Source organism: Thrips palmi, unplaced genomic scaffold, assembly GCF_012932325.1.
Source record: "Thrips palmi isolate BJ-2018 unplaced genomic scaffold, TpBJ-2018v1 HiC_scaffold_16, whole genome shotgun sequence".
Classification (NCBI taxonomy): Eukaryota; Metazoa; Arthropoda; class Insecta; order Thysanoptera; family Thripidae; genus Thrips; species Thrips palmi.
In genome coordinates this window covers 16934527-16952436 of record NW_023144625.1, presented here as the reverse complement: position 1 = coordinate 16952436, position 17910 = coordinate 16934527, and the positions used below count along the sequence as shown (strand labels likewise).

Genomic DNA, 17910 nt, shown 5'->3' with positions numbered 1-17910 from the left:
GCCGACAGAGTGTCGCCAGACTTGTCAAAGCAGTCCCCTGGACAATCACAAAAAGACTGCTCTGCGCGCTTCGCCGTGTCTGCTGCAGCAGCGCGGCGGCCGTCCACGGCACCGTCTCGCAGCGGATAATCTTCCATTATGCGGTGCCGAGTGGGCTGCAGTCTCATCCCGAGCTTTCTCTCTCTCTCTTACTCGAGGGGCGCGCCGCACGGGTGCGAGGCAGACAGAGAGACCCCCGCCCAGCCTGCTGCAGGAGCCACGGCCGGCCGCCTGTTTGGCCTGGGCCGTGGGAGACAACCCTTGCACGCCTTTTGGCAGTGCGGTGGCATCAGCACTCACCTGTTGTGGAACTTGTATCTGCAGTCGTCCGACGCCACGATGTCCATCAGCATGATGTACTTGGCCTTCTTGTCCAGGCCGGTCACCCGCACCTTGTAGGCGGGGAACATACGCCTGCAACACAAGAGACATCTGGTAAGTCGTCGAGCCGGGAATCTCATTTGATCACTCGATTCAGCAACAAAAAAACATTAAGACACGGTGATGAACGTGATTCATGATCGCGAACGACAAGGGTTCATCCGGGGGTTCATCGGGACACCGAAAATCAGCCTCATCGCATGGACCCAGGCAAAAACCTCTCAAAATTTCAGCTGTGTAGCGCATGATCGTATCTGGTGCCGCCATCACGTTCGCCCCCGATGAACTTTGACGCGCTGCCGGCGTCGACCTGGACGAGCCGGGTGACACAAACACCCCCTCCTCCTTTTTTTTTGGACCGCGCCTTGAGCGCGCGGTGACCGTGGCCGCAGGATAATGACTCGGATTATCTTGTGATCTTCACAGATTCGGTCCCTTCGGTCCCCTGGTCTCCCAGCCCCGCGCCGAGAGTAATCCCCCGGCTCGATTTAACATAGCGATCCGTCGTCCGGCGACGTCCAACCGCCGTGCCACCCGCACTCACTGGAAGGTGAAAATTAAGAGTGGGTGTCTTTTTTTTTCAAGGTATGTTTTCTTGTTGTCGCAGTGCTCGGCTCCTCGATTCCCGCGTGCTGCTGCCGCTGCTCGAAGCGCTTGCAACACCTGACACTCCAGTCTTGCGTTTACAAAACCTCCCCTCCAGCCACGCCACGCGGTGCCGTGCCGCGCCACACCGCGCCGCTTGGTCCCGTCGGCCGGTTGCAGACTGCCAACGTTAGAGTGTCGCGGTGCGGCTGCCGCACCGCGTGTTCACAGCACGTACCAAGCGGTTCCCAACTCAAGATAATAATTGCACGCCTAGTTGGTAATCAGTGAAATAATCAACATCATCCGATAAAACCACTGGGACTCAGTCACTTTTTACCATTTCGCGAGATCACTGCTCCCAAACTATCAGCGGTCAAACCCTTCCCAAGTTGGGGCATGAAAGAGTAAGGTCTTCCGAATACTATGGCGTTGAGGGAGGCCTTTGACCGCAACTAAACTGGACGCAGTGGCCGCCCAAAGTCAGCAAAAACAGCTACTTTCTGAAATTTATTCACTTTTTGGCCATTTTGCGAGACCACTGCTCCCAAACCATCAGCGGTCAAGCCCTTCCCGAGTCGGGGCATGAAAGAGTAAGGTCTTCCGAATACTATGGCGTTGAGGGAGGCCTTTGACCGCAACTAAACTGGACGCAGTGGCCGCCCAAAGTCAGCAAAAACAGCTACTTTCTGAAATTTATTCACTTTTTGGCCATTTTGCGAGACCACTGCTCCCAAACCATCAGCGGTCAAGCCCTTCCCGAGTCGGGGCATGAAAGAGTAAGGTCTTCCGAATACTATGGCGTTGAGGGAGGCCTTTGACCGCAACTAAACTGGACGCAGTGGCCGCCCAAAGTCAGCAAAAACAGCTACTTTCTGAAATTTATTCACTTTTTGGCCATTTTGCGAGACCACTGCTCCCAAACATCAGCGGTCAAGCCCTTCCCGAGTCGGGGCATGAAAGAGTAAGGTCTTCCGAATACTATGGCGTTGAGGGAGGCCTTTGACCGCAACTAAACTGGACGCAGTGGCCGCCCAAAGTCAGCAAAAACAGCTACTTTCTGAAATTTATTCACTTTTTGGCCATTTTGCGAGACCACTGCTCCCAAACCATCAGCGGTCAAGCCCTTCCCGAGTCGGGGCATGAAAGAGTAAGGTCTTCCGAATACTATGGCGTTGAGGGAGGCCTTTGACCGCAACTAAACTGGACGCAGTGGCCGCCCAAAGTCAGCAAAAACAGCTACTTTCTAAAATTTATTCACTTTTTGGCCATTTTGCGAGACCACTGCTCCCAAACCATCAGCGGTCAAGCCCTTCTCGAGTCGGGGCATGAAAGAGTAAGGTCTTCCGAATACTATGGCGTTGAGGGAGGCCTTTGACCGCAACTAAACTGGACGCAGTGGCCGCCCAAAGTCAGCAAAAACAGCTACTTTCTGAAATTTATTCACTTTTTGGCCATTTTGCAAGACCACTGCTCCCAAACCATCAGCGGTCAAGCCCTTCCCGAGTCGGGGCATGAAAGAGTAGGGTCTTCCGAATACTATGGCGTTGAGGGAGGCCTTTGACCGCAACTAAACTGGACGCAGTGGCCGCCCAAAGTCAGCAAAAACAGCTACTTTCTAAATTATTCACTTTTTGGCCATTTTGCGAGACCACTGCTCCCAAACCATCAGCGGTCAAGCCCTTCCGAGTCGGGGCATGAAAGAGTAAGGTCTTCCGAATACTATGGCGTTGAGGGAGGCCTTTGACCGCAACTAAACTGGACGCAGTGGCCGCCCAAAGTCAGCAAAAACAGCTACTTTCTGAAATTTATTCACTTTTTGGCCATTTTGCAAGACCACTGCTCCCAAACCATCAGCGGTCAAGCCCTTCCCGAGTCGGGGCATGAAAGAGTAGGGTCTTCCGAATACTATGGCGTTGAGGGAGGCCTTTGACCGCAACTAAACTGGACGCAGTGGCCGCCCAAAGTCAGCAAAAACAGCTACTTTCTGAAATTCATTCACTTTTTGGCCATTTTGCGAGACCACTGCTCCCAAACTATCAGCGGTCAAGCCCTTCCCGAGTCGGGGCATGAAAGAGTAAGGTCTTCCGAATACTATGGCGTTGAGGGAGGCCTTTGACCGCAACTAAACTGGACGCAGTGGCCGCCCAAAGTCAGCAAAAACAGCTACTTTCTGAAATTTATTCACTTTTTGGCCATTTTGCAAGACCACTGCTCCCAAACCATCAGCGGTCAAGCCCTTCCCGAGTCGGGGCATGAAAGAGTAGGGTCTTCCGAATACTATGGCGTTGAGGGAGGCCTTTGACCGCAACTAAACTGGACGCAGTGGCCGCCCAAAGTCAGCAAAAACAGCTACTCCGCGACAGTCAACAAAAGTTTGATAATTTTGAATCGAAGTTGGGTAAGCCATCGGCGGAGTATACACGAATAACTACCATTTGGAGTGAATTTTTGTGGCGAGTGTTCGGTAGCGCTGCTCAGGCAGGCACCCTGACACCGCTCGCCCGGCTCATCCTCGGCGTGAAAAGCTTTTCGGTTCGGCGGCGATGGCTCGGGGCACCGCGACACCGCAGCACCGCGCGGCAGATGTGTCTGGGTTGCGCACTACACGGCCAGCAGCACGTGGACCAGCGCAAGCAGCCACGACCTCCTGTCGCGTCAAAAGCTGCCAGATTTTCAACGCCATGCACACACACACTACTCTCTCTCTCTCTCTCTCTCTCTCTCTCTCTCTCTCTCTCTCTCTCTCTCACCGACGCGAGGCTTGGGTGCAATGCAACTGCAACTAACGCGAGGCGAGGCGCCCGGCGGGTAGGCATCCCGGTGGCGGCGACGCGCAGCGGGAGGGCCTAGCTGCTTCGGCTGCTCCGGCCGCTCCGGCTATCCATCCAGCCTTGGGCAAAAAAAAAAGGCGGCCAGACAATGGAAGCGCGACCCACGTGACCGGACGCGGGGAGAAGGGCTGGTGAACTGGCCGCGGGAGAGTGTGTGAGTGCGAGAGTGCACGTCCGTGTGAATAGGGGGGAGGAGCTTAGCTATGGCGGGGTGGCAAACTTCACACTCAAGGTGGGGATAATGTGAGCAGCTCTCTCTCTCTCTCTGGGGCGCGCGGCCTCTCGCTCGCACACCCCATTCTGTCCCTGTCTCTGTCCCCGCGGAACAGCGCGCGGCTCTACAATACCCCGCGACTCCCATCAGCGAAAAAGGGAAAAGGGTTATGGAAGGGGGTGAGGGCAGGAAGGCGTCGGGTCGTGTCTGCCGCGAGGAGAGAGCGAAAATCAGGCTATTTAAGCCGCGGGGGCGCGGGGCGCTACACTGGAGGTGTTATGCACGGAGGGGTGAGTCGCGCTGCACCAAGACAAAGATGACTACTCTCTTGTCATCCTCTCCCGCGCGCCGCTGCGCCTCCATGCAGCCTTCCTCTTCGGCCTCGTCGCTGCGAGACGGCATAGGACGGCAAAGGCTGCATCTGCGAGCCAGCTCCATCGGCGTCGACATCGCCAGCGAGCCGCCGGATCCCTGCTGCTGTCTGTACAAACTTCTCGACAAAATTAAGTGATTTCCCGGAATATCCGAGCAACAAACGCTTCAGGATTTCCACGCGGAAAAACGGATCTCGCGGAACCGGCGCGGCGCGGCACGGCCGCCCCCGCTGATGAGAATAGAAGGGATGAGGCGAAAACGCAAAGAAGAAAAGAAGGAGAGGGTGGCGGTCCTGGTGGAGGGCAGGGGAGGGGGTTCAAGTGGCTGCAGCCCGGGGCAAGGCACGGCACGGCACGGCAAGGCGACGCGACGCGTCGGCTGCTTATCCTCACCAAGCCACCGCCACCGCGCCAACAGCCCCGCCAGGCCGAGGGCCGAGGGCGAACACAGCGCGCAATTTCCACAGAAAGACTTGACAACGTTACGCCACGAGTGGCGGTATGAAAAATGGTGCATGCCGAAACAGTGGCGCGGCGTACTGCGGCGCACCGCGCGCAAACAGAGTCATTTGTTGTCGGTTTTAATTGGCCGCCCCGTCGGGGCCCGTCGGGGGCCCGCGTCGGGCACACTGGGAATAATGCGATGCAGCTGCGAACAATGTCAATTATGCTGCGAATAAAGGGATGTGTCGCGAGTCATTATTCGGCCGATGGGGTTAATTACTGTCCGCTTATCATAATGTGGAATCACGGCGGCCGCGGCCATGACTGTGACTATCGCGCTAATCGCAAAGCGGGCAAAGCGGGCAAAGCTCACGATGCTCGCGCCTCGCAGCGCGCGCAGTGTGCCCGACGATGCCACTTAGGGAAACAGAGTCATCATCATGTCCACGGCGCAGTGCACCGCACCGAGCACGGCAGTGACCTATGACGCATGCACGGGGCGGTCCGGGCCCGCCCGCCTCCACAAACGCCGTCCTGCCAGTGACAGACCAGTGCGAAGCGAGAGTCACTCAGCCACTGGACAGTCGGCCGCCCCGCCGGTGCTCGTTCCGAACAGCGAGCTTCGGCCGCCATCCGTCCCGCTCGCACTCACGGGGCGCGCCGCGGTGCCGTGGGGGTGCGAGAGAGGCCGCCCGCGCCGAGTTCAAGAGACCCCTTTGATCACCACGAGGCGTGAAAATGAGGGGCGGTGGCGAAGCGACACGAACGCGAACGCGCGGTCGCGACAAAGTGAATAACACACAACAGTGGCGTGGAATGTCAGCAACGAACCTGTGACGCAACGACGTTTTTGCTTTTTAGCGTTAGGTTTGGATTCTCCGCGGTTCAACTTCTGACGCTCGCCGCGCCTCCGCCGCTGTGTCACCCGCGGGCTGTAGTGGCCGGTGTTAGTCAAATGACCCTGCACTTTTTCCGCATGCAATGCCGCTTTGCACATCGATAGTTAAGGCCAAAAGAAACGTTTTGACCTGCAGACGCATTTTTTTTATCCCTTAGGAAAAAAGTTATGAAGGGTTAAATTTAACATGGCGCCTTACGGGAATTTCGGGTAGGCAACCCGCAGCGCACGGCGGTGGTTTCCACGTCGCGGCCGCGAGTTTTGGCCCAAAAGTGGGACTTCCAGTTGGAATTTCCGAACCAAATTTTCAGGGTTGCTTAAGAAGGGTTCAAAGATCACGTTGCCGTCGAGCACTTGCCAAAATTGTGACTGAGGCCGATTCTGCGAGGCCTCAAAGTCCAAATTTCGGGAAATTTAACAAGGTGGTGTTCAAAGCCGTCCAAATCCTTAACGGTGCGCAGAACAAGTTGCGTCTTCGGCGGGATCAATAAAGTGGAGTGTCCTGAACACGCTCCAGGTGGTCGATTTTTCAAATTTGACCTGGAGTTTGAGATAATCGAATTTTTTGGGAACATTGCAGCTCGGCCGGCGAGCCGCCGCGGTACCAGATTAGCACGCACAGGGGTTTTTGACGATACATGTTGCAAAAATGAAGCGCGCTAGACTCTTTTCACGCAGTGCTCCGCAAACTATGCCACAATCACAACCAAATGCCAAATTTTGAACCAGATAGGGGCCGGGGAACGTCCCTAAATGAGGACGGGAAAACGGCTCCGGACGCCGAAATGACAGACTTATGCCGCAGTGCTCGGCGAGCGGGGCGTAAGGGCACGTTTTTGGAGAATAATTGTGCGTTATAGAAGCAAGGTAGACTCTTTCCGCGCAGTACTCCGTAAACTATGCCACAATTACAAGCAAATGTCAAATTTTGAGCCCGGCAGGGGCCGGGGAACGTCCATAAATGTGGGCGGGAAAACGACTCGGGACGCCGAAATGACAAACTTTTGCCGCAATGCTCAAATGCCGCAATGCCCAAATGTCAAATTTTGAGCCAGCCCGGGGGATCATCCCCAAATGAGGGGGTGGAAACAGCTGCTGAAGCATTTTAAAGGCGCTTTTCAAACGCGTTTTGTTTTTCAAACTCGATGTTGTTGTTCGGCGGTGAGGTGGGATGGTGGGCAAACGAACTTGGACAGGCGCGCCACCGCCACCCGCTTTTTTCCTGCCCTCATTTAGGGACGTTCCCCGGCCCCTGCCGTGCTCAAAATTAGAAAATTGGTTTTGAGTGTGGCATACTAGTTTACCGCGTACTGGGCGGAAAGAGTCTAGCCTGCTTCGGTAACGCAAGATCATTCGCCAACAAAGGTGCCCGCATGCCGCGCCGAGCATTGCGGCAAAAGTTTCGCATTTCGGCGTCCGGACTCGTTTTCCCGCCCACATTTATGGACGTTCCCCGGCCCCCTGCCGGGCTCAAAATTTGACATTTGCTTGTAATTGTGGCATAGTTTACGAATCACTGCGCGGAAAGAGTCTACCTTGCTTCTATAACGCACAATTATTCTCCAAAAACGTGCCCTTACGCCCCGCTCGCCGAGCACTGCGGCATAAGTCTGTCATTTCGGCGTCCGGAGCCGTTTTCCCGTCCTCATTTAGGGACGTTCCCCGGCCCCTATCTGGTTCAAAATTTGGCATTTGGTTGTGATTGTGGCATAGTTTGCGGAGCACTGCGTGAAAAGAGTCTAGCGCGCTTCATTTTTGCAACATGTATCGTCAAAAACCCCTGTGCGTGCTAATCTGGTACCGCGGCGGCTCGCCGGCCGAGCTGCAATGTTCCCAAAAAATTCGATTATCTCAAACTCCAGGTCAAATTTGAAAAATCGACCACCTGGAGCGTGTTCAGGACACTCCACTTTATTGATCCCGCCGAAGACGCAACTTGTTCTGCGCACCGTTAAGGATTTGGACGGCTTTGAACACCACCTTGTTAAATTTCCCGAAATTTGGACTTTGAGGCCTCGCAGAATCGGCCTCAGTCACAATTTTGGCAAGTGCTCGACGGCAACGTGATCTTTGAACCCTTCTTAAGCAACCCTGAAAATTTGGTTCGGAAATTCCAACTGGAAGTCCCACTTTTGGGCCAAAACTCGCGGCCGCGACGTGGAAACCACCGCCGTGCGCTGCGGGTTGCCTACCCGAAATTCCCGTAAGGCGCCATGTTAAATTTGACCTTTCATAACTTTTTTCCTAAGGGATAAAAAAAATGCGTCTGCGGGTCAAAACGTTTCTTTTGGCCTTAACTATCGATGTGCAAAGCGGCATTGCATGCGGAAAAAGTGCAGGGTCCGGCCTTTTTGTTGGACTAACACCGGCCACTACTGGTTCCGACACGGTGGGCGTCGCTCCTACTCTCTCACACTCGCGGGGCGCGCCGCACACGCCCAAGGGTGCGAGAGAGAGACAGCGCGCTGGCGGCGTGTGGTGCGGCGTGGCGCCTCCCTTGTGCCGAGGTGTTGGAGGCGCTAATGCTCTTCCTTTGACGGCGTCCTCGCGCCAGAGAGCCGCGGCAATTGCCTCACGACACGTACTGCGTGCTGCAGCGTGAGTGGCACCTGAGACGACGCGGGGCGGGGCGGGGCGGGGCGGGGCGGGGCGCCCACCCTCCATACAGCCCGCTGCAGTCACACGGGTCCAATTTCAATTATTTGCCAAACCACGCCACACGCCCAGCGACGCCCATCCGAGCTGCTTTCGATGTGTCTGCCGTCTGGGACGACGCCTGTCCAATGTGTTGCAATTTCCTAAACCCGCCAATGAAAACATCCTGAAAACCGAAAGTGTCCGTCTGTCGGTCCGTCTGCCTGCTCGACAGCGGCCCCTCTGCCTCTCTCCACGCGTTTCAGCAGTAAGCGCGTGTGTTCCCGAAATTCCGGGAAGGAGCCTTCCCTGCGCAGTGTGGGCCGCGGCGCAGCGGCGCACCGCGGAGCTGCAGCGCTGGCCTGCAGGCCCTGCAGTGCAGGCGCGCCAACTGAGCCGCGCGCGTCTTTAATTGTGCGTGGTTGGCGGCACTGCGGGGCCGTCGCTAAATCACGTGCCAGGGCAGCCAGGGCAGCCAGGGCCTCCGTCTGGACCGCCGCTCGCCGAGACAGGCCAGTCGCCCGGAGATTTATTCGTTCATTCATTTATTTATTTTTTTTCCGTGGCTGCCTGCAGTTACGACCGAGCACCGCGAGCCGTCCCAAACCCACCTACACGAATAATTGTCCCCCTCTCCTTTTATCTGCTCCTCGAAATATTTTTTTCGCAGGTAATTACACCCCTTGAGGACACCGGAAGCGGGTGGGGTGGCGTGGCCGTAGCGCGGCGTTGCTTGGGCCGCGCTGCCGATCTGCAAGGCCGCGCCTGGAGCTAGAAAACCGCAGGGTATTTCGAGAAATCGAAGCGGGAGGGTGGCGCATTTCGAGAAATCGAAGCGAGAGGAAGGTGCCGGTGCGTGGCGTCGTCCTCGGCAACATCGGCGGGGCGGCATGCTGCGGGTTTGCGGGAAGTCGGTCCCAATGCCGTCCTCGCGGGATTCAGGGAAACGATTGGCCCGCAGGACTCGCAGGACTCGCAGGACTCGCAGGGCCCGCAGGACTCGCAGGGCTCGCAGGACCCGCAGGACTCGCAGGACCCGCAGGGCTCGCAGGACTCGCAGGGCTCGCAGGACTCGCAGGGCCCGCAGGACTCGCAGGACTCGCGGGACTCGCAGGACTCGCAGGGCTCGCACTCGCAGGACCCGCAGGACTCGCAGGACTCGCAGGGCTCGCAGGACTCGCAGGACTCGCAGGACTCGCAGGACTCGCAGGGCCCGCAGGACTCGCAGGGCCCGCAGGACTCGCAGGGCTCGCGGGACTCGCAGGACTCGCAGGGCTCCCAGCGCCCCACTCCGGCGGCGTACCCGGAAACCTGCCGAATTTTAACTCCAGCGCCCGGAGTCCTGCTGGCAAACCGCGATGCCGAGGGGAAGGGTTGTCGAAAGGGAGGTCCGCGGCGGTGGCTTTGCAAGGCCCTCGAAGTGCTGCGACGACTAGATAGCCGACGGCGGCGTGGCGACACGACGCGATCCATCTGCTTTTGACTGGAAGATTGCGGGCCTGGAAGTGGCCGGAGGCGGCTGGAATGGGAGCGTGTAACTCCTCGGCTCCACCAATCAGGGCCCGGCGATATTCAGCCGACGCGGCGACGCCAACGTCCACGGCATCCGCCCCGCCGGCCGCGGCGCGCCGCAGCGCCGGGCAGTCAGCTCACTGCGCCTGCCACCGATCCCGAACGGTTTCGTCGCCCTCTCTGTCGCACTCGGCGGCCGCCCTGTTGGGTGCGAGAGGGACAGGGCGACGATGCGGTTCTTCGGAATCGCCCGGCTGCACCAAGCCAGGCACCACGCCCGGCACGCCCGGAATGCCGAAATAAAGGCCGAGCCCGGCCGATAGCCCCGCGGAGCCCCGCGGAGAAAAATCCGGCGAGAAACGACGAGACGAACCGGGCTGGCCGCACCACCTGTGCGCGGGGCCGGTACGGCACTCGCCGCGTGGCGGGGCGGGGCGGGGCGGGGCCGGCCGGGGTGGCGACAGCTGTTCATTAAGTGAGACCTAATTACTGCCGAAATGATGTTGTCACATGAGGAACCCGCTCCGAGCTCGGCCGGGCAGGGCCCCCACCGGCCACACCGCGTGGTGGCGGGGCGCGGCGGGGCGCGGCGGGGCGCGGCGAGGCGGGCGCTTCGCGGTGTTCGCGGTCCGACAGCCCCGCGGCGATACTAGGAACACGCCGCCACGCCGCGCGCCGGCCGGGGGGGTTTCGCTTTCAGAATGCCTGAGTCATCCACTTAGCGCGCCGGGCAAAAATTTGGGGCCAGCCGCGGCCAAGTACGGCACGCCGAGTGAAGGGGTGGGCCTGCGGCCCTGGGCCTGCGACGGGGAGGACGCTCTTCATAACCTCAGAGGGACACACCTCCCTAATTTAGCCCCACTTTACACTCCAAATTCGCAGGTTGACTCTCCGCAGGCCGAGCGCTGACTTTTCAAATGACAGCCCCCGCCCACGCCTGCGAGGCGTGACTGGCTGCAAATGCGATTATTTGCAGTGGGCGCACAGCCACAGGTGGGTGTGTGGTGTTTGGGCCGAGCCAACTCGTCTTGGTTCACGAATTGGACGCGCGACTCACGGATACTCACCGGCCACTCTTGGTGATGACCATCTCGGTGCCCAGCTTGTGGAACTTCTCCCACAGCTCCTTGCTCTCCAGGGTGACCTTGGGGTCGTCCACGACGCCGTCGTCCTCCGGCGGCATGGGTCGGAACGGCCTGGGCACCATGGCGGGGTGCGGGTGGTGGCCGGCGATGGCCGCGGCCAGCACGTCCTCGGCCGACGCGTAGGGGTGGCCGGGGGGGAAGCCGAGCGGCGACCCGAGGGGGTGGTGGGGGCCGAACTTGTGCAGCAGGCCGGACGGGTAGCCGGCAGCGAACGCCGCGAGCGCGGCGGGGAAGTTGTACGGGGCCCCGGGAGGCACTCCCACACCCCCGGCGGGACCCCCAACACCAGGACCGCCGGCACCGGGGCCGCCCGCGGGGCCACCGCCGCTGGCCGCGCCCCCGCTGCCCCCGCCGCCGCCCGCTGCGACCACCGTGGAGCCGCCGACGCCGTTGGAGTCGGAGGAGGCCGGGGTGGCTCCGCCCACCGTCAGCAACGAGCTCACGCTGCAACAGAACGGGGAAAACATAAGCAAGAGAACGTGAAAACATAAAGCGAGCGCGTGTTTGAACCCGGGCCCGAGCCGAGGCCAAATCGGGCGCCTCGCCGCGCTGCCCAGCCCTGCCCTGCACCGCCCTGCCGACTGCTCGCTCCGCCAATTACGCGCCTCTCGCTATCGCTAGCCGTATCGCCCACCGCCATTAGTGCATTCGCATGGACTCGGTGCGTGCGGCACCGCCAGGGCGCCGCCGTGCGCGTGTGTTCGCGCGCGCGCGCGTGTGTGTGTGTGTGTTTTGCGGATCGCTTGTGCGGGTTTTTCTCGATACATTGTTGGCACCTGTTACAGGCTTACATAAAAGAAACACTCAGCTGTGCAACAGCCCAGTGAGCATTTTTTTTTACGTTTTCTTTTTTCAATTTTCTCGCTGTTGGTTTTGAGGTTGGATCTTCCTGCGCCGCGGGAACGGAAACGAGGCGACATTAAGATGGCCGTCACAGATGGGCACGTCGAACCGTGAAACGGATTTTCGAGCCGTCGTGGTCGCGATCCTCGATCTCCGCCTCCACCTCGCTCCTCCACTGTACGCCCCGCACCCTCCACGTCATGTCCTGCGCAGAAACGGCTCGGCGGGGCTCGGGCCGACGCGAAGACGCGGGGACGCGTCACTCGACGCGCACAAGGCCCCGACTGTGCGGACTCCCCCTTGGACTCCCCCGCCCCGCACCCCTTCTTCGGCCTGCCCCGACCCGGCCTGCCGCGGCCCTGCTGGCGCGCGCCGCGCCGCGCTTTCCAAGCCCACCGCGCGTCGCCGCGTCACGAGGAGCGGCGAGGCATTAGTCACAAGCAGTCTCGTTCTTGTTGTTCTCGGTTGAGAAACAATCGAAAGCCATGTCGTCGCCAGCAGCAGCGCCGGCACCGCGGCGACGCAACAGCGCCGCGTATCACTGACGCGGAAAATTGCCGAGCGACCGAGACTCCAAGAGCGGCTCGGCTCGGCCCGGCCCGGCGGACCGCCCGCCTTTCAAAGGTGGAGGAGCTGGCCGCGCTGCCCGCCGATTCGTAATTATGATACTCGCTATCTGGCGGCCCGGCGGCGCGGCGCGGCGACGCTGGCGCCGCCAGGGCGTCGTGGCGGCCGCTGGAACTACGCCGTCATTACGCCGCGCCGTCCAACAATCCGACTGGTAATGGTGTCGTGATGGCGGCATGCCGTTATCACGGACTGGATGGCCATGCCATTACGGTCGAGTGTCCCAGTGTCCCGCCACGCGGCGGCCGGCTGTGCCGCCGTGGCGCAGTCGGTTAGGGGGCAGGGCTGCAACCCGGAGGACGCGAGTTCGCGCCCCGGTCGCGGCCCGCGTTTTCCAACGGCCTGGAACGGCGCGGCCGATTTACATAGCAAGGGTCTGGCTGCGTTCTGCGCGGCGCGCCACGCCGAGCGGCGAGCTCTTTGAAGCAGGCGATGCAGGCCGCGCCGCAGGCTTTGCGCCGCTTGCAGGCCAATTACACTGTCTCCGGATGTTTCCGCGTCCGCCGCGGCGGGGCAGGCGGAGCGTCGCCGAGCGTCGCGGCGCGCGGCGTGCTCGCGCTGACTTACTGTCGCGAGGAAGCACATCGCGGTGCGCGGCGCGCGGGCAGTGAAAGTCGCTCTTTTGGCGTGTTTTTCTCTGTCCTTCTCCCCCACTCGGGATGCAGGCATGCAGGTGGGCCGCTGGCTGGCCGCTGGCTGGCCGCTGGACCACCACGACGCCCGTCTAGTGCAGCACGTAGCACGCCCGCCCTCCAAATCTCGCCGGACGCGTGACCGGACTTTTGATTGGCTCCGGAGCGGACGCAGACCGCAGCATGACGGCCTGCAGGGCCTGCCGGAAGGGGCGGGCCCCGCCGGCCAGAGTGTTCGGTCAGCGCGGCCAGCCTCCAGCCTCACAGCCTCCTCCTCCGTCTCCCCGAAGGCCCCGAAGGCCCCGAAGGCCCGCCGGATGGAGCCATTCCTTTGTTGCATACACGGTACGCCCCTCCACCGCGCACTGCAGCGCTGCGGCACTGCAAGGCACGCACCGCATGCCCGCCACGTTAAAAATTGGCCAGGGATATATTAAGCCTCGCCGGTCAGGGGTCGTGAATGGGGACGGGGTCGCTGACCATGTCGACGACCATGTGGCCAACCACTGCGGTGCACCATGGCACCATGGTGAGGACGTCATGGCGTCCGATAGCCATTGAATAATCCAGCCGGCCGGCCTGTTGAGGCCCATGGCCGTGACGTCGGCAGCGTCGCCGCCCTCCTCCTACTCCAAGTACCTGCCGCGGTACCCCGCCCCCGGACCGCCGGGCCGCCGCACCGTCGGACCACCATGGTGGCGAGCCAACAATCATTCAATCGGCCCCTTCGCTCCCATAATTTGAAAAATAGCTCATAATCCGGAGCCGGGAGGGGGAATTGAAAGGCCGGTGTGGTCCACTTGCTGCTGCCGGGTACCCAATCATGGTGCTGGACGGCTTCATCCAGCGGCCCCTCCCCCTTTCCCCTTTCCCCTTTCCCCACCCACCGCGGGAAATTTCCCGCACTCGGCGCGCATTCCCGCCGTTTTCCCTGACAGAGGCCCCCGGCCTTCCGCCTGCAGACCGATTCCAAGAGTCGCGTCTGTCTCTCTCACACTCATGAGTCGAGCCGTATCGGTGCGAGAGAGACACAGCGACGAAAACGGCTCTCGGAATGAGTCTCTGCCGCTCATTGAGTCATGCCGTCTGTCGCGGCGCCACTCGCGCCACTTGCATCGACTTTCCGCGGCGTCGCGGCGTCGCCGCCCTAGTTCTCCGTGTCTGCTCAGACACACGACGAACCGATCGTCGTCGCTGAAATATTCAGCCCCCCGTCCCGTCCCGTCGACGGCGTCCTGGCGGTGCCGTCTGTCGGTGCCGCGCCGCGCGGCCGCGCCCTGGATGCCAACACCGGCGTGCATTATTGGTGGACGTGCTCAGTGGCGGCAGAGAGGCGCCGCGGAGTGGTGAAAATTTCAAATTACCGTTTGTGAATATCCGCTCGCGCATCGTTTTTCTTCATATCCGCGGCATTGCACCGCACGCGTGGTGCGCCACACCTGGCGGGCGTCGCCGCCACCGCGACGCAGCCACGCGATGAAGGGGCCACCTGCATACTGCACTACTCGGCCTGCTCGGCCTGCCCCGCAGCGCGCCGATCGCTCTGTCTCTCTCGCACGCATTCCGATGACGGACGACGCCCCGATGCGAGGGCCAAGGGCCACTCACTCCGGGACAGCTCCAGGATTGACGGCGTCATAACCAAAATGTCGTCTGCACTATGTTTAAAAAGTCGGCGGTAAAAACGCGGCGCGGTGTGGCTGGCGTGGCTGGCGTGGCTCTGCGGACTCTGCGGCGGCGTACCTTGGACATGTGCCAGCGGCGGTGCCGGGCAGTCGCGGGCAGTGCACTGGGAGAGACGCGCACTGCACGGCGCCGGCGCCACGGCGCGCCACGGACAGGACAGAACACCCGCGGGCGGAGGGGTTCCCGTCCCACCGACTCGCACAACGGCCGTACTTCCATTGCAAGGCGGTATTTCACTTCTGACTTTCATTCCCATTCCATTTCCCCTTGCTGTCAGTGGACTTGGGGTACGAGTTTTTTCGACCTTGGAAATTGGTGTTTTAACGGTTCCATTCAAAAACGGCGACGAAAACGTGCATCCTGATGTGTCTGCTGCCTTGCACTACCCTGCGTCCCGTCCCCCCTGCACAATGAACTCACACACGTACGATCGCGCACACGGCGCACTCACGCACACACCGCAGGCGACGTCCTCAGGGTCCTCAGACTGCGATGCCTATCGGGCGGCTCGCTAAATATCACCGCCAATTACTCGCTGGGGTGGCCCGGTGCGGTGCGCTGCTGTCGCCACACTGCAGACGGGGCCTCAGTGGGCCAGAAGACCAGTGGAAGCGGCCAAAACTCTAGACGCGTTTTGAGCTCCAGAGTCGCAAAATGGGACTAGAACTGAACGTGTGACCCCACCAATGGATTCCTCGTTCGGAGAGCAATCCATTGGTGGGGTCACTCTGGAGCTCAAAACGCGTCTAGAGTATGGCCGCCTCCACCGGTCTTCTGGCCCACTGTGGGCCGGTGAGCATCACTCCGAGGCAGAGGGCTGCAGCATGGCGGCGCCCTGGTACAGTGCATCCAGTGCGTGGGGCTTCGTCAAGGCTTCGCGAGCAAGATCCACGCATCCGCCACCGCGCCACGGCGCTCTTACGTGCTTCTCGACCACAACACGCTGCTGCAGCGGCGCTGCACTGCAAGGCGGGCCTCCGAAACCACGACATGCTTCTTGCGCGTCAGGAAGTCCGGCCCGGCGGGCAGACTTTTTCGCAGACGGTTTACTTGACCATTTTCCTTTTTCGCCGAATAAAATTGCGGACCTCATCAGGCAGGACACCCACACACGCCCGCGCCCTACGCTCACACAGACGCGCGCACACACACACGAGCGTGTTCGCTATCATGGCGGGCTGGGGGAGGATAAGACCTAATTCCGCGCGCGGGGGATAAACTTTTTTTTTTGCCTCCGTCCGCCCCAAAAACGATTCGCAAACCTTTTATTTCCTCTTTGACTTGTATATAAATGCAAACCGGCCGAGCATTGAATTCGGCTTCCGGCATTGGAAGAAGGGCACCCCGCCCCGCCCCGCCCCGCCCCGCCCGTCTCCATATACCTGAAAACCGCACGTGTGGTCGATATATCCTTCCTCTCCTCTTCCTTCTTCTTCTCCTTCTTCGCGCATTCCGCCGATTGCGCGCAAAAAGGCAACAAAAAGAGGGTTTGAGGACACGGGGCCCACGAGGGAGGGTGGGCCTCGGGGTGGGCCCTGGCGCCCCGCCGCCCCGCCGCCCCGCGCCGGGATGGGCTTGGCAAGGTCTATGCGTGACAAGGCCCCCCCCCCCCCTCCCCCTCCCCCGCCTTCCCAAAGGCAGTGATGTTGATTGCATTACTGCCCCGAGGGCCCCCGAGTCTCCGCTGCCGGCAGTCCTGCCGCTGGACAGCAACGAGTAGAGCGGCGGCAACTTGTGCCGACCCCAGCACGCTCGGGGGCGGGCCGCGGGGCGGGGCGAGGGGCACACGGAATCTGACGATTAAACCACCATCGCGCATTCGGCTTCTCGATGAATCGGTGAATAATGCAGGGTGGTTCCAGCCCCCCGAGCAGAGCCCGGCACCAAGCCCGGCACACCGGCAGAGGGAGGGAGGTCGCCTGGGCCGCCTGAACCATCCTCCGTCCGACACGCGGCGAGGCGCGGCGTGGCGAGGCGAGGCTCACTGCGAGGGGGAAGTCCGAACACATAAACCAGTGGCGTTGCGCGTTGCGGCTGGCGTCGTGTGGGGCAAGTGGCAGCCCGCCGGCACCGCGCTAGCTTCCCACTGCTTTTTCGGCTCAAACCCAAATTACAGAAATTACACACTCTGGCGACCTTTCACCCGCCAGGCCGCGCCAGCCACAATCGCATCAGCCTCGCTTCATCCCGCGACCGCAGCCTCCATCTCGCCCCGCGCCAAATAGCGCCCCCCCCCCTCTTCTTCCTCGCCGCGTCGCCCCTGGCGCGCCTGGCGCAGGACGTCGTGGATGACCAATGGCCGCATGCAGGCCGGGAGGCGCTCTGGGCCGCTCTCGGCCCCGGAGGCCGGGAGGGGCCAGTGGCTGGAGCAGCCGGGAGGGGAGCCCACCCAGGACGTGCGCGACGTGCAGTGGGGCCGTGGAGGGCCCGGGGAGGGGAGGGGGAGGGGGCACTGGACTGGCCGCGCTCGCGCACCCCCTGGCCGCCTGGCTGCCTCACTCGCTTCACCCGTCCCAACGCGGACCAATAACCCATTGTTTGTTCCCCGCATACACTATTACGATACTTTGCCCCGGCCAGTGCGTCGCGTCTGCGTCGCGTCTGCGGCACGCCTCCCTGCAGGGCGATTTCGCACATCTCTGTCTCTCTCGCACTCTCGGGCCGCGCTTTGTAGGCGCGAGAGAGATGCGGTGCGCGCGGAATAGGGTTGAAAATGCCCGGAAAGTTTCCGGAAACATTGGAAAAAAACAGTGTTTTTTTCCGTTTTTTTCCCTGGCCTCGGAAAAATTGGAAAGATTCAGCCTGAAAAGTAGGCAAAATGTCGGGCATTTCGCCTGAAAGTAGGCTAAAAGCATACCTTTATCCCTATGTGAACACGATTCTCAGTGCACTCATACTACTAATACCCTGTGATGACCCCTTCTCGTGCGTTTTTTTGAGCTTGCTGTTGTGAATCTCGGGTTGTCAGTATAAGTTAAGTTGTAACAAAGCACAAAAATAGTAGGTTCCATGTTCATAGTGCTTAAAAACTAATTTTTCCTATTTTTCCTTTTTTTCCAAAT

The 17910-nt window shown here is 60.5% G+C and overlaps 1 protein-coding gene across 1 annotated transcript in view; it reads right to left on the bottom strand.

The window, feature by feature from the left end:
* Window positions 1-11139, bottom strand: part of LOC117642801 (T-box transcription factor TBX3-like) — a gene marked incomplete at its 3' end in the record, with an annotated part of 39478 nt that extends 28339 nt beyond the window's left edge. Inside the window, exons 1-2 of the mRNA XM_034381351.1 lie at window positions 10983-11139; window positions 340-453 (exon numbers count right to left, since the gene is read on the bottom strand). Coding sequence (XP_034237242.1) covers window positions 340-453; window positions 10983-11122 — 254 coding nt within the window. The remainder of the gene's footprint in view (window positions 1-339; window positions 454-10982) is intronic.
* Between the last annotated feature and the right edge of the window lie 6771 nt (window positions 11140-17910).